At 43.9% G+C, this 16,717-nt stretch overlaps 1 protein-coding gene across 1 annotated transcript; it reads right to left on the bottom strand.

The window, feature by feature from the left end:
• Window positions 1-3,374: 3,374 nt before the first annotated feature.
• PPDPF (pancreatic progenitor cell differentiation and proliferation factor) lies at window positions 3,375-12,740 on the bottom strand. Its single transcript, XM_040438636.1, has 5 exons — window positions 12,582-12,740; window positions 7,491-7,582; window positions 6,622-6,699; window positions 4,831-4,927; window positions 3,375-3,746 (listed from the first exon to the last, which is right to left on the bottom strand). Exons 2-5 carry the CDS (start codon window positions 7,543-7,545, stop codon window positions 3,641-3,643), a joined length of 336 nt encoding a protein of 111 aa, XP_040294570.1. The 5' UTR covers window positions 7,546-7,582; window positions 12,582-12,740; the 3' UTR covers window positions 3,375-3,640.
• Window positions 12,741-16,717: the final 3,977 nt, after the last annotated feature.

The raw sequence follows: 16,717 nt of genomic DNA, 5'->3' as shown, positions 1-16,717 counted from the left end.
CATCAGGGGGGCTTCAAATGGGACATGTTGTAAATAAACCAGTCCATCAAAATCTGCCTTCCAAAAACCACATGGCGCTCCTTTCCCTCTACGCCCTGCCGTGTGGCCGTACAGTGGTGTACGACCACATATGGGGTGTTTCTGTAAACCGCAGAGTCAAGGCAATAAATATAGAGTTTTGTTTGGCTGTTAAGCCTTGCTTTGTTAGTGGAAAAAATGGATTAAAATGGAAAATTTGGCAAAATAACTCTTGTGGAACACCTAAAGGGTTATTGATGTAAAATCAGTTTTGAATACCTTGAGGGGTGTAGTTTCTAGAATGGGGTCATTTTTGGGTGGTTTCTATTATGTAAGCCTCACAAAGTGACTTCAGACCTGAACTGTTCCCTAAAAATTGGGTTTTTGAAAATTTCTGAAAAGTTTCAAGATTTGCTTCTAAACTTCTAAGCCTTCTAACGTCCCCAAAAACTAAAATGGCATTCCTAAAATGATCCAAACATGAAGTAGACATATGGGGAATGTAAAGTAATAACTATTTTTGGAGGTATTACTATGTATTATACAAGTAGAGAAATTGAAACTTTGGTAAATTTGGTATTTTTTATAAATGAAAATGAATTTTTTTTACTTCATTTTACCAGTGTCATGAAGTACAATATGTGACGAAAGAACAATCTCAGAATGGCCTGGATAAGTAAAAGCGTTTTAAAGTTATCACCACATAAAGTGACATTGGTCAGATTTGCAAAAAATAGTCTGGTCCTTAAGGTGAAATATGGCCGTGTCCTTAGGGGGTTGATAATATTTTATGCTGCACTATTTATGAAAAATAAATTACTGGACTACTTCATTAAAGGGGTTGCCCAGGATTAGAAAAACATTGCCGCTTTCTTCCAAAAATACCACCTCTTGTCTCGTATCGCAGCTCGGCTCCATTGGATAGAACTGCAATACCACACAAAACCTGTGGACAGGGGTGGTACTGTTTTTGGAAGAAAGCAGCTGTTTTTCTTATTCTGGATAAACCCTTTTAACTAAGAAATTGCTGAATAACATTTTAATTCGAGAACGACTCAAGAGTTTGCAAAGCCATGTAATCGTCACTCCTATATTGCTAAAAAGATTTTCCATTTAGGAGATTGGGAAACAACCAAAGTGATGTATAATCAAAAGAAAGCTCGACGAGGACTCTTTGCAAGCTTTCCCAGCTCCGGAAAACATTTTAAAGGGCTTTGTATGTACACACAATATCTACAGTACAGGCCCACACATTCCCGGGGACACTTTGTTCTAGGCAGAGACAAAGAGCAAAGTCTAAGATGTGAGTTCCAAGTGTAGTGTCAACCAGGATGAGCATTAACCCAGAAGATTCCCGATAGCCATAAACCTCTGCAGAACATTATAAAGGAACCTAGAAGGCGAAATCCCAACAACTACAACCACTGACCCAGTACCATATGCATGCGGCGCAGTCCGTAGGAATTGTGGTAACTCAAGGGCTATGGTGCCATAAAAATCTGGTGGTCTAGGGACAGATCTTCTCTCACTTTCCTGATGGCAAACAATCTGGGCTACAGTAGGGTGTAGGTTTAGAGCACCTCAGAAATTAGCCCAACCGATTATGAGGTTCAACAGTTGGCGTTATCTAATCATAGAGAAAGGGTCAAAGAGTATATATGTAGTGGGGGGCACAGTTGGAAATGCATGGTATACTAGCTTGGGGTAGTGCCAGCCTTGTATAGAGAACACTCTGTAGAGGAGTGCTGTCCAGCAATGCCATTAGATAGGGGTACATTGCCACCCCCCTCAGTGGGTACTTACACTGCATGTGTTTGAGTAGGAGCTGCCTGGCTCAGGAACATTGAGAAACACAGGTCTATTATACAAGTGACTTCCCTTATAAATTTACATGAATCCTCCTAGGTTTGGAATATGCAATCAGGTTGGACTTGAAAGTCAGAGAACTTTTCCTCTTGTTCTTAAACATGACCTATTTAAGTGCCAAGAGAACAAATCATAAAAATAAATGGTCATCCAAGAGATTGAGGGCTGCCAAGACAAAAGCAAAGTATCGGGAAGTGTACAAGGGACCCCTCATGCTTCTAAGGACTCATGCACACCACCTTTGCCCAGTCGTGCCCATATTGTGGACCATAAAACAGTGGGTCTGCAATATACGGGCACCGGTCATTTGTGCACCACATCACGAATGCAGAAGCATTCACTTAAATGGGTCTGCAATCTGGAAGGTGCGGCGCAGAACAGAGGCACTACATAGTGCTTCTGAGGGGTTTCTCTTTGTGCCTCCACACCACACAAAAAAAACCTTTCTTACATTTTCTTTTGGTGCGTACGGATTATGGACCCTTTCAAGTTGAATGGGTCTGGATCCATCTGCGGCGGATCACAGTCCCCAGTGCGCGGAATGGCCGTTTGCATGAGGCCTAACTCTAAAGCCCCACACACAACCATATCCATTTGCAGTCCACAAACTACTGATACTGGTCACTTGCATGCCGCATTTTTCTACTAGACAGGAACAGGAAATGTTCTATAATTTGTCGAACAGCCACACAGATGACACATCAGACCAAAACTACGGTCGTGTACATGAGGCTTAAACTTGAGCAGTGGTCTTCAACTTGTGGCTCTCCAGCTGTTACTGCTCCTTTTACATTGGGTGATGTAGCTTGACAACTGCTGACTACACGGTCTAAAAATGCACCAGATTTACTTTATGCCAGATATGCCTTAGACAAAAAAAAAAAAAACTGCTTTCTGTTTGCCAATGTTCATGCAGAAAGATTTAAAGACAAACTTTCCTTAGTGTGTTCTGGGATTTTTCTTCCAGGGATTAGTGTCTCTTTAGTAAACATGGAACGTGGCCCGATACCCAAATTCTTATTCAGTTTGATCTACAGTTCTGTCTCGTTTCCAGTAGTAAACCTACCTCACTGTGTAATCTGCTAGAGCATCAGGCCTTTCACTTAGTACAATGCAGGACATCGGTTTTACCCAAGGTGATCTTTTAAGGGGTATTTTGGATATCAGATAACCCCTTTAAGTGTCCTAGACATTTTTTTTTGCTGCCCTTGAGAGCAGCAACATTCGTGCGGCTGCCACAGACAGATCCAGACCCATTCAACTGGAATGGGTCCGTGGTCCGTCCACAAATTTTTGCAGTCCAGAGGCAAGGAGAGAAACTCCACAGATGCACCCCTTAGTGCTTCCATTCCGCACTGCGCCTTCCGGACCCATTCAAGTGAATGGGTCTACATCAGTTATCCGATGCAAAAACTGACAGGGCCCGTATATTGTGGACCCGCTGTTTGCGGGCGGCAATACGAGCCCTAAGAGAATTGAACAGACCAGACTATTTTATAGGCTGCCCATCTTTATTACAGAAGTAGAAATAAAAACATTACATGGTAAGGCAGGGAAACAAACAATTAAGAATGTTTCAGTGTTACTGACGTAGTAAAAACAGCATTTTTCTTCAAATCAACAAAAAAAGGTAGGATTGGTGACTAAAGCTATAGGAAGGGCAACCTATGGGTCAAGAGTAGGGGATGGGGAGGGTATTGGGCTCCGCCACCCAGCGTCTTTCCAGTGAGGAGGGGAATGCATGGAGGGATTAGGCTTAGGTGCTGGAGTCAGTCTTGGACTCATTGAGACTGTTCTTCCTCACTGGCTCCTGAGCCAGGCCGCAGGGGAAAAGGCCATTGGTCATGTGCAAGCTTCCTGAGCTGTAAAGACAAGAGGAGTAGGTTACAAAAAGACAAAGACTGTCAAACTGGTAAAAAAAAAAAAAAAAAAAAAAGTCTTATAAGGCCTCCTGCTTCCCGTTGCCGTATTGCGGATCTGCAATACACGGGTACCGTTCCGTGTGCATTCCGCATCACAGATGCGGACCCATTCACTTCAATGGGTCCGCAAATCCAGAGATGCGAAACGGAAACACGGAACCACTACGGAGTAATTCCGTGGGGTTTCGTCCCGTACATCTGTTCCGCAAAACGATAGGACATGTTCTCTTTTTGCGGAACGGCCAGATCGGACCCATTAAAGTGAATGAGTCTGCGATCCGCTGCGTCTGCCCCATGGATGGTGTTCGTGCATTGTGGCCTGCAATTTGCGGGCTGCAGCGCGACCACGGGACGCACACGTTAGTGTGTAGTAGGCCTAATTCTTATTTCAAGGTGGTGAGATTCCCAACAAGACTTTAGGAAGAAAAAAAAAAAATACACGGCAAACACTGAAGAACCCATGCCCAGGTACAATCCGAAAAGATGTAATCCCACATATAGGTCATCAATTTAAGATCAGTAGGGGTCCAAAACCCAGAACCCCCATTGATTAGCTGTTTTTTGCAACCGTCCACACAGTGGACAGGATATGGGTTAGGGTTACTGACGGGGTTACATAGATTAATATGCTATCATGCTATGTGACCCTTTACAGTTCTGGAATGTATTGTAGAACACCGACATAATGCTGTCAATGTTATCCAATACATTCCAGCATTGTAAGGGTTACATATCATCATAAATCAAGATAATGCTATGCGACCCCATCAGTACTGGGAGGTCAGGACGGGAGCTCCACAGACACGCTGTGAGTTCAATGCGCTGAACTCGCTCCCGTGAAAGTGGCCTTAAAAAGGTACTTTGTCGACTTCATTATTACATAAAGAAATAATGCGGGTAGAAATGTCACATGCCAACCAGAAACCTACGGTAATAGCAGATGTACTGAAATCAGTCTACATGAACGAGATTATTATACAATAGGTTATTTACATGAATGTTGTTGTTTTTTCAAGATACTCACTTCTCCGGGGATTCCGAAACAGTGGTCATAACGGGATGAGATGGTTTACCAAAAAAGAAGCTGGCCCACCAGTGACCAGGATCTGACTTTGGAAGACCTGTCAAACAAGAACAGCTTATTACATGTGTTATCATAAATATGAGCATTTATGAAAGTTTGGCTACAAGACCTTTGGACAACCCAACATTTGGTCCATAAGGAACATAAGGATCAAAGTTCATGATGAATTTGGCAATGTAGGCACCATCAGCAAACATACTGGATTGTGCAAGTTTTTCTGGGCACTGAAGAGGTGTGTGTTTAATCTAGGCTTGCTAAATCTAGGGTTAAACACAAATTATGGGGCTCTCTCCATATAAAAAATAAATAATTTTTTTTTTTTTATATGGAGCCCTGTCTGGGCATGGATCATGTCAACACTTCCTACCCCAGCAAAGGAGGCTCTGGAGCTTGTTCACTCTATCTCTACCTACTATATTTGCACCCTTCTGATTGTTGTCCAGTGGAAAACCTACAAAAGATTAAGGCTGCGTTCACACGGGCGAGATTTCCGCGCGGGTGCAATGCGGTAGGTGAACGTATTGCACCCGCACTGAATCCCGACCCATTCATTTCAATGGGGCTGTTCAGATGAGCAGTGATTTTCACGCATCACTTGTGCGTTGCGTGAAAATCGCAGCATGCTCTATATTGTGCGTTTTTCACACAACGCAGGCCCCATAGAAGTGAATGGGGTTGCGTGAAAATCGCAAGCATCCGCAAGCAAGTGCGGTGCGATTTTCACGCATGGTTGCTAGGTGACAGTCTATTCACTGTATTATTTTCCCTTATAACATGGTTATAAGGGAAAATAATAGCACTCTGAAAACAGAATGCTTAGTAGGTGATCAATTGAGGGTTAAAAAAAAATAATAATTAACTCACCTTCTCCTCTTGATCGCGTAGTTACCGGTCTCTTTTACTTCTTTAATGATGAGCTGTGGGCTAAAGGACCTGTGGTGACGTCAGATCACATGCTCCAATCACATGGTCCATCACTAATCACTACGGTGATGGACCATGTGATCTGACGTCACCACAGGTCCTAGCCGGTAGTTCATCATTAAAGAAGTAAAGAAGAGACCGGGAACTACGCGATCAAGAGGAGAAGGTGTGTTATTTTTTTAACCCTCAATTGATCACCTACTAAGCATTCTGTTTTCAGAATGCTATTATTTTCCCTTATAACCATGTTATAAGGGAAAATAACATCTACACAACACCTAACCTAAACCCGAACTTCTGTGAAGAAGTTCGGGTCTGGGTACCACAGTCGGTTTTTTATCACGCGCGTGCAAAACACATTGCACCCGCGCGATAAAAACTGAACATCGGAACGCAATCGCAGTCAAAACTGACTGCAATTGCGTTCCTACTCGCACGGGTTTGCCGCAATACATCGGGACGCATCCGGACACGCCCGTGTGAACCCAGCCTAAAGGTTGAGCAAAGTGGAAATGGACCATTGGACCATTGTGGGCTTGGCCTCCAACCCAAGGACAGCCAATCCCCCCTCCCCCCACCCCTGCTCAACTGCACAATCTGCGCAGATCTAAAGGTTATCTACTCCTAGAAGATAGACACATTCATCCTTGGTGACATGCAAGCTGTCAAAAGCAAGCAAATTCAGGTCTTGCAGATGTAAATAAGTTATATAATAAGTCTAATACCCAAAGCCAGTTATCAAGTGTATGTTTACACAACACAAACTTGTGTAACATGCAGGTGATAAAGCAGGTCAAGGTAGCGTACCTGGGTGGTGAGGAATGACCTCTCCAGAGTAGTCCACACTCCCACATGAGCTGTTACTAGAGGTGGATCCCAGGCGTCCTGTAAAAACAAGCCAAAGATTAGCCTCACAATAATACTATCTGCTAGTAACCTAGAATAACATGGAGCACACTGGAAGGTGACAGATGGTCCTCTGGAGATTACACACCACACTGGTTAATAAGTCACTGGACCTTGACAGCAGTATGTATGCATGCATGCATCTGCTTCTATGGGAGGAACTAAGGGGGGGGGGGGGGGTGACCCCATTTTCATTAAAACTGATGTACCAATTACTCTTAGGCTACTTGCATATATACATTTAGGTTTCAGGTTTTGAGATCTGGCAGAGGTTCAGTTTTGCTTACACATCAGTAAGCATCTGTACCATTAGGAAGCGGTTGTGCGACATCAAAATGGAAAAAAAACTGATCTGTCACTAAATACATTGAAAGTCAATGAGTGACGGATCTGGTTTTTTAGGATAAAAAAAAAAATATATATAAAAATAATAATTTGAAATTGACCCAAAAGTCCACGCTAAAGCCTCTTTCATACGTCAGTGAATCACAGATATGTGCTGTCCGGGGTCTCCATTGACTTTAATGTAGGTATTCACACATCAATGGTTTTCCACAAGCTGCGGGTCCGTGGCGACACCTCGGAAGCATGCCCTGTTTTGCCGTCACGGATGTACCATGGACAGGTGAATGAGGCCTAACAGCATCTCTGGATGTGACTGGAGTATAAACTGAAACTCATAAGACAAAGGCCTTTTTTGGTGCATCCAACACAAATACCTTCTAGATCGATTAAAAAGCTTTATCTGCCACAAATGACGTGATACTCACTACGATAGTAATCATGTGTTGCGACAAGTGAGCCACTGGATGGAATCGCTGCCATGTTTCAAACCTTGCTTGGACTTAAGATGATGTAAACCCTGGAAGATAATGAAAAAACAGGTGTTGAGTTTAAAGGGCTATACATACAATGGCTACAAAAATGTAAAAATATATATAAAATAAAAAAATTAAGGGCTTGTTCACGCGAACGTTTTTTGCGTTCCGTATACGGTACCATTCATTTCAATGGTTCTGCAAAAAAAAAAAATATATAATTTCGTTTCCGTATTTCCGTTCAAAGATAGAACATGTCCCATTATTGCCCACAAATCACGTTCCGTTGCTCCATTTAAGTCAACGGGTCCACAAAAGAAAACGGAACACATACGGAATGTACTCCGTATGTCTTCCATATCCGTTCTGTTTTTTGCTGAACCATCTATTGTAAATTTTATGTCCAGCCCCATTTTTTCTATGTAATAACTGTATATGCTATACGGAAAAATGGAATGGAACCGGAAAACCTACTGAAAGAAAAACTGAAAAACGACCCGCAAAACACTGAAAAAAAAAAAAAAACACATACGGTCGTGTGAACAAGCCCTAAGGAAATGTTCCATGAAAATAAACCAAGGCCTTCTAATCCTTAAAATAGGTTCACATGGAGTTTTTGAGGAACATTTTCCTGCAGGTTTTTCAGCCAAAACCAAAGTGGATTAAAAAAAAAAAAAATAAAAAAAAAAAGTGAATAGGAAATAAAGTAAGGACTTCTTCTTGCTGGATCCCCTTATGTCTTTGCCTGAAAGAAAATCTGCCTCAAATCATCCTTTTTTTTGTAGAAGTGTGAACCTACCCTTACATGCTACTTGCAGCATGGCCTTGTTACATGGAGATAAGCCGTTCAGGGAGGCTATAACAATGTTCTGTATCTCATACGTAATCTCCCCCGCCCATTAACCCAAAAAGGGGCTATTTTTTTTAACAAACCCAAGTTCGCTCATGTGATTCCAATGTCAGACACTGGCAAAAGGTTCTGTCTATTCACACAATATTCCCAAGAGAAAGGGGTCTTGTTGTTTTTAATCACAGACCCATCTGCGCTTATTAAGAACACCTACAGATGTGGCAGTGAAGTGAGCGATTATTAACCCTTTAACCCAAAAAGAAGGCGTTTGTGCTACAACAAACCTCAATGGGAGTAGGCGAAAATGCAGTCAAGGAAGGGATGGGGGAGTGGAGAAAAAAAATAAAGCAGCCAGGGAGGCTGCAAGAATTACTGTGCATTCATTACATAGCTTGTGCCTACATGGAAGAGACTGCTGACTTGTACAGATTTCACTCCATTTCCCCTCCTAAGTACTGTGATGTGAGGCCCATAGCAGGATCTACAGCTAAAAGTGCAATGAACTGTAGAATAAGTGAAATATGGTGTAAATGGGCCTTAGGTTTTAGTTGTTTAGGTCTCATTCCATGAAGCAAGAGAAGTTTATGGCTTGTGAATGAGTGACAACTTTAAATGTCTGCCATAGAAAGCCTTAGGGCTGTTTTGCGCAAATGTGGTTGGCTTGGAAAAAACGGGCCATGTATCTGCCGGATTTCCCAGGCTGACCACACTCCCCTGAACTCACTGTATCAGTGTTTTCTGATGCAGTCAGTTAATATCTGATTAGAGATTTCTTGTACGGAGATTACATCATCATGTGAGTACAGTACAACAGATGCCCAGTCAGTCCAGGAGATCTGGCAGACACATGGCACATTTTTTTCCCGGGCCAATCACGGTCATGTGCATGAGCCCTTAGTCATGACATTGTGCTCAAGTCTCGGTTTTAGCCATGACTTTTCAGCTAATGCAGCAAAGAAACGTGACATGATTGTCACATTGACCAGAATAGACCCTAAATGCATTTCAGAGGGCAGGAAGACCAGGCAGACTCCTTCAAGAGGACAGGTTTACAAGGATCAGTTTTCTACCAACAGGACACATCTCCTCAGGAATGTAAGATGGATATTTCGGTTTAGCTGTCTGCAGGTCAAGTTCAGATGATGGTCAAGTCCTCACTGACTGCAGCAATCTACTAATGGGTCTCCTAGACAAGACATGAAGACCTGGCATAAAAATGGGCATACATGTGATCAGTGGGGGACATAACCTACTTTGTGGAGATGTGGTCACAAAACCATGATCTTCCTCAATACAAATGAACGATGCTCCCAAATCCATCAAGAGATCTCTGGACCCAACCAATAGATAATCAATAAATTCTAAGGTTTTGAATAAAAGTAGATTCTAGTGGGCAAGTAATTAGTTCCAAAGGCAGCCAAATTGGTCATTTTCTACTGGACCTTTGGGGCCTCTGAGAGACAGAATTTAAATAAAATAAAAAAAAATTCATATATTATTCAGGGAATCACATTGTATGATTTTTAAAGAATGTATTTGTCTTGCACTGCTGAACATAAGTATTTGAACACCTGAGAAAAATCAGTGTTAATATTTGGTACAGAAGCCTTTGTTTGCAATTACAGAGGTCAAACGTTTCCTGTAGTTCTTGACCAGGTTTGCACACATTGCAACAGGGATTTTGCCCAACTCCTCCACACAGATCACCTCTACATCTGTCAGGTTTCCGGGCTGTTGCTGAGCAACACAGAGTTTCAGCTCCCTCCAAAGATGTTCTATTGGATTTAGGTCTGGAGACTGGCTAGGCCACTCCAGAACCTTGATATGCTTCTTACGGAGCCACTCCTTGGTTATCCTGGCTGTGTGCTTCGGGTCGTTGTCATGTTGGAAGACCCAGCCACGACCCATCTTCAATGCTCTGACTGAGGGAAGGAGGTTGTTGCTCAAAATCTCATAATAAATGCCCCCATTCATCCTCTCCTTAATACAGTGCAGTCGTCCTGTCCCCTTCACGGAAAAGCACCCCCATGCTTCATAGTAGGGATGGTGTTCTTGCGATGCAACTCATGCTTCTTTTTCCTCCAAACACCACGAGTGAAGTTTAGACCAAAAAGATCTACTTTGGTCTCATCTGACCACATGACCTTCTCCCATGCCTCCTCTGGATCCTCTAGATCAGGGCTGGCCAACCTGCGGCTCTCCAGCTGTTGCAAAACTACAACTCCCAGCATGCCCAGACAGCCTACAACAGGGCATGGTGGGAATTGTAGTTTTACAACAGCTGGAGAGCCGCAGGTTGGCCAGCCCTGCTCTAGATGGTCATTGGCAAACTTCAGACGGGCCTGGACATGTGACGACTTGAGCAGGGGAACCTTCCATGCAATGCATGATTTGAAACCATGACGGCGTAGTGTTCTACCGACAGTGACCTTTGAAACTGTGGTGCCAGCTCTCTTCATGTCATTGACCAGCTCCTCCCTTGTAGTTCTGGGCTGATTCCTCACCTTTCTTATCATCAATGATACCCCATGAGGTGAGATCTTGCATGGAGCCCCAGTCCAAGGGAGACTGACAGTCGTCTTTAGACTCTTCCATTTTCTAACAATTGCTCCAACAGTTGATCTATTTTCACCAAGCTGCTTGCAGTTGCCCCGTAGAGGTCCACAATTTTGTCTCTGGTGTCTTTTGACAGCTCTTTGGTCTTGCCCATGGTAGTAGTTAGCGTCTGACTGACTGTGGGGTGGACAGGGGTCTTTAAAGAGCTCAGACAGGTGCTACCAAGTTAGATTAATGAGTGGAGTAGAGATGGACTTTTTAAAGGCACAGTGACAGGTCTTTGAGAGGCAGAATTTTTGCTGTTTCTCAGGTGTTCAAATACTTATGTTCAGCAGTGCAAGACAAATAAATTCTTTAAAAAATTATACAATGTGATTTCCTGATTTTTTTTATTTTTTTTTAACTCTGTCTCTCAAAGTGGGAATGCACTTACAATGTGAATTTCAGATCCCTCCATGATTTCTAAGTGGGAGAAATTGCATAATCGCAGGGTGTTCAAATACTTCTGTTCCTCACTGTATATGTACTAGACCTGCACCATCATAGCCTGGGCCAAAGAGATTGCAGTCTATAGTATTTGCACATGCCATAGATTTTAGGATGTAATAAAGAAAAAGATATAGTCAAAAAGAGAACACTCTGGTTTTACATAGGACTGCAGTTCAACCTGCTATATTGTCTGTACCACGCTGCTGCTCAAACAATGAAAACCCAGCTCTGCTACATTTTATATAACTGCAAAAGAGAGGAGAGGTTTGGATGACAACCCAGACGGGGAAGGGTTAGGGGATGATTAAGTCTCTCTCTCTACAGTTTCAGAAAACTGGTCTGAACTGGCTAAACCACATCCACCACCTCCCCCTCCCTCATCCTGCTTCTTCCTCCTCCCCCATTGGAACAGCTCTCTGCAATGAGAATGGGAAAAACAAACTGCATGCAAGCCACAGAACAAAGACTCAGCTGCTGAAACTCATCTTCAACCCTCGGTCTAAGGGAACAGAGCTGCATGGGCTCCATTTTGCTCAAGAGCTGACAATCTAAGAACGACAATGCTTATTGGCGGGGGTATAATTAGACAATGTGACAATAACTGTATCTATAACGGTCATGGCTTTGTGATTGTAGTACTTATCCGGCCACGCTTCATGGGCTTTTTGGGGGTTGCTATAGCAGCGATTGTCTAATTTCTTTGCTACAATTTTACCATGGAATTGTAGCAGATTAAGTGGACGTGTACATTGCGGATACTGGAATGCTTGTCTAATCAGGGATTATTAACACATCATATATATATCACCCGGATTAACCCTTCACTTCCTGCATGCCCCCCTAACTTAGATAGTAACTAACCATCTCTATAGCTATAGACATAGGTATAACTTAACCCAAGCATCTCACAGCTCTAAACAATAATAGGGGTTGTTATTGTTTCGAGCATATGGCAACAACCTATACCACAGAGCTGTACAGTGGCAGCATTGCAGTGCCATAGGGGTTTCTACAGACCCCCAAAACATAGGTACAACACTAAATGCTACAATATTACATTTGTGTATGTAGACATAGCAGACATAGAAAACAAAGACACAAGGGCTTGTAGGCATGCAGCCACGTTAACCCCATCCATCCATGGGTACCTGTATTCCGACTGTATACGTCCTCAGGAGCCTGGCTCTGGGGGTTAGACGCTAGGCAACGGGGCCCATTTGAGGAGGAGAAGCTGGGACTTGTCTCCACGACAAACAATTTGATCACTGAAGTTATGCTGCCAAGGCAGAAGTGGAGCCAGTTTATATAGTGTGGTGGGAGGGCACAGCAACCAGTGGGAGGGGATGGGCATGGACAATGAGGCTCTGTGACTGGGAGGATACTGTCTGAGGAACTTCATTCCCTGTCCTGTAATATCATTCCTGCTGCTGATGTATCTAAACCTTTCATGTGTGACACTTTCTACTGAGCCACGAGGACATGTCTACAGAGCTACTTTATGTAAGCATAGTGGGGCTCATTTATTAAGGTTTTGCGTCACGTGGACCTATTATACAACTTTTTAAGAGCCCATGTGCCTAAATTTTGGTGCAGGAGACATTGTTACGCCACTCTTGATTCTGGGGAATGGTGGGGCCATTAGCCCCAGCAAATCTGCTAATATTTAAAGGGGTTTTTCCATCACATACAATGGGGGCATATCACTAGGATATGCCCCCCACTGTCTGATAGGTGCGGGTCCCACCTCTGGGACCAGCACCTACAACGAGAATGGAGCGGCGAGGGCTGTGGCTGGAGGACCCCGGGTTTCCTGGGGTCCGTCCACCACCAAGCGCTGCTCCAATACAAGTAAATGGGAGCGCACCGGGTGGCCCCTGCTCCCATTCATTTCTAAGGGGCAGACGGAAATAGCCGAGCGGCCCCATTGAAATGAATAGAGGGCAGCTGCGCATGCGCAGCGCACCCTCCACTCATTTCCCCGCTCCGTTCTTGTTGTATGTGCGGGTCCCAGAGGTGGGACCGGCACCTATCAGACAATGGGGGCATATCTTAGCAATATGCCCCCAGTTTATGTGATGGTAAAAACCCTTTAAATTAGGCGTAAATGATGACTCAAATCTACTAAAGCCAGGGGCTAAAATATATTTCAATCTAGGCGTATGGACTGGTGGGAGGGGCACCAAATTTATGATGAGGCACATACTCTGGTCTTCAGGGGCGGATTGGCCTTAGACCTTACAAGGAAATTTCCCGGTGGGCTGATGCCCATGGGGCCACCCAAGCTCTCCTCCTTACGCTAGCCAGGTACATAATGAGCTCTCAGCGATAATTAACTCTGTGAGAATCAGAAACTCACGTACCCCACCAGCAACCGCACATGCGCTCTGAATTGAACTGCTCTGGCCCTCATCTCACCTCCTAAGCCCCCTGCTCCGTATCTGAATCCGAGACAACTGGAGGAGGACAGTAAATGGCATCTAATGATGGCCACAACAGAAGAACAGCTATTGGGGCAGTATATTGCGCTGCTCTATTGTATATGGTCCTGCTGGGACAGTATTTTGCGCTATGGTATTGCTGGCTCTGCCTATTTGTGTTGCCCTGCCTTTTGTCAATTTGCACACCCCTAAAACATGGGGACAATTTTAGTTTTTTTTTCCAGGGCCACTTTAAGTTCCCAGTTTGTCTCTGACGATCTTTGATAACTAGCCCCCATTATGTGTTATATTGTTAGCTGAACTGATGTATCTAGGCCTATCGTATGTGATATGACGCTGCTAAACCAGTGTATCTGAGCTCATCATGTGTGATGCCCCCTCATTAATACACATTGCACTACGCTACCCATCACTAGTGGATAAAATCATTTTCAGAGACGCTTTTTTAATAACATCACTGAGTTCTGATGCTATGATTAAATGTCTGATGATTCATGATTAACACGTCTAACGCTCAGGTACGAGACGCGCCAGATCTGACAGGGCACACATGTACTTCATAGTTGTAAGGCTACTTTCACAGTAAGGTTAATCAAAAACGCTTCCGTTACTGATGATACAACCATCTGCATCCATTATGAACGGATCCGGTTGTATTACCTTTAACATACCCAAGGCGGATCCGTCATGAACTACATTGAAAGTCAATGGGGGACGGATCCGTTTTATATTGTGGCAGAGAAAACAGATCCGTCCCCATTGACTTGCATTGGGGGTCATGCCGGATCCGTCTTGCTCCGCATCCCAGGACGGAAAGCAAACTACAACATGTTACGGTTTGCTCTCCGGTATGGGAACGCAACTAAACGGAACAGAATGCATTTTGGAGCATTCCGTTCTGTTCAGTTCAGTTTTGTCCCCATTGATAATGAATGGGGACAAAACTAAAGCGTTTTTTTCCCGGTATTTAGCCCCTATGACGGATCTTAATACCGGAAAACTAAAAGGCTAGTGTGAAAGTAGCCTAAGCCTGTCATAAAGGGCATCTGTTAAGATCCTCACTGTCTGACCCTGTCAATTAAAGGGTTTCTGTCACCCCACAAAACTCTTTTTTTTTTTTTGGATAGTTAGATTCCTCATAGCGCGATATAGCAGAATATAATAGTCTTACTTACTTTCATGCGGCCGATTCTTTAGAAAACGAAGTTTTATAATATGTAAATCAGGGCTCTACCAGCAAGTAGGGCGTCTACTTGCTGGTAGCCGCAGCAGAAAACCGCCCCCTCGCCGTGTTGATTGACAGGGCCAGCCGTGATCTCCTCCTCCGGCCGGCCCTGTCAGTATTTCAAAAATCGCGCGCCTCTGGTCATTCGGCGCAGGCGCTCTGAGATGAGGAGGCTCGTCTCCTCAGCACTCCCTCAGTGCGCCTGCGCCGATGACGTCTTCTCTTTCGGTGATGTCATCGGCGCAGGCGCACTGAGGGAGTTCTGAGGAGACGAGCCTCCTCATCTCAGAGCGCCTGCGCCGAATGACCAGAGGCGCGCGATTTTTGAAATACTGACAGGGCCGGCCGGAGGAGGAGATCACGGCTGGCCCTGTCAATCAACACGGCGAGGGGGCGGTTTTCTGCTGCGGCTACCAGCAAGTAGACGCCCTACTTGCTGGTAGAGCCCTGATTTACATATTATAAAACTTCGTTTTCTAAAGAATCGGCCGCATGAAAGTAAGTAAGACTATTATATTCTGCTATATCGCGCTATGAGGAATCTAACTATCCAAAAAAAAAAAAAAGAGTTTTGTGGGGTGACAGAAACCCTATAAAGTATAGAGGGTGTGGCAGTTGCAAAAAGAGTAGCCTCTAGGTGTAACAGTGACGCCCCCATTGCTCCTAGAGGCTCATTTGCATATACTAAAACTTAATGCAATGCAGGCACATATGAAGATGGGACTAACACAGATGCCTTCAAATGCCAAACGCACATGCAACAGGTCAGCCAGTGTCATAGGAGCAAAACTGCTGACAGATGCCCTTTAAGGGCTCATGCACAAGGGCATGTATGCCTCGTACCTGTATTTCGGACCACAAACAGCAGCTGACTTGAACAGGTCCGCAATCCTCAAGATACGGAGTGGTGCGGAGCAGAGGCATAAATCGGAAGCCCACGAAACAACTACGAAAGTGCTTCCATCAGATTTTTGTCAGTGCCTCCACACCGTAAAAAATAGAAGATAAAAATATTTTTTTGAAGTGCGGACTGTCTCCTGCAGATCGTGGACCCATTCAATGCAATGGTTCTGCATCCGCAAAAGATATTCATAAATGTGCACCTCACACCTGTGATCTCTTAGATGCCCTCTGCCGAGTAAAGTATTTCCTAAGGCTACTTTCACACTTGCGTTGTTGTTTTCCGGTATTGATATCCGGCAGAGGATCTCAATACCAGAAAAAACTGTTCCGTTTAATCCTTATGCATTCTGAATGGAAAGATCTGTTCAGGATACATCATGATGTCTTCTGTTCTGACAGCATTCCGTTTCGTGCCCGGACACACAACCGCTGCAAGCGGCGGTTTTGTGTCCGGTCATAAAAACTGAAAATAAACAGATCTGGTACTGAAAACAATGTAAGTCAATGGTGACGGATCAGTTTTTTTTCTGTTATCCAAGACGGAAAAAAAAGTCCTGTGAACAGGACTTTTTTTCCGTCTTGGATAATGGAAACCGAACGGATCCGTTATGCTGCCCATAGACTTCTATTATGATGGATCAAAATGGAATGCCTCTAAAGGTTTCCGTTTTGAATTCCGTCTTACAATTTAGTTATTTTGTGTTATAACAGAAAGCAA

This window comes from Bufo bufo, chromosome 6 (genome assembly GCF_905171765.1).
Source record: "Bufo bufo chromosome 6, aBufBuf1.1, whole genome shotgun sequence".
NCBI classification, from domain to species: Eukaryota; Metazoa; Chordata; class Amphibia; order Anura; family Bufonidae; genus Bufo; species Bufo bufo.
This window is presented reverse-complemented; position numbering and strand designations above follow the sequence as displayed.

Bases quoted from the DNA above. Each gene is read 5' to 3' on its own strand.
- PPDPF (XM_040438636.1), bottom strand. From the start codon at position 7,545: ATGGCAGCGATTCCATCCAGTGGCTCACTTGTCGCAACACATGATTAC. The intron at 6,700-7,490 runs GTGAGTATCACG...TTGTTTTTACAG, and splicing joins AACACATGATTACTATCGTA to GACGCCTGGGATCCACCTCT. The intron at 4,928-6,621 runs GTACGCTACCTT...CTTGTTTGACAG, and splicing joins GGTCATTCCTCACCACCCAG to GTCTTCCAAAGTCAGATCCT.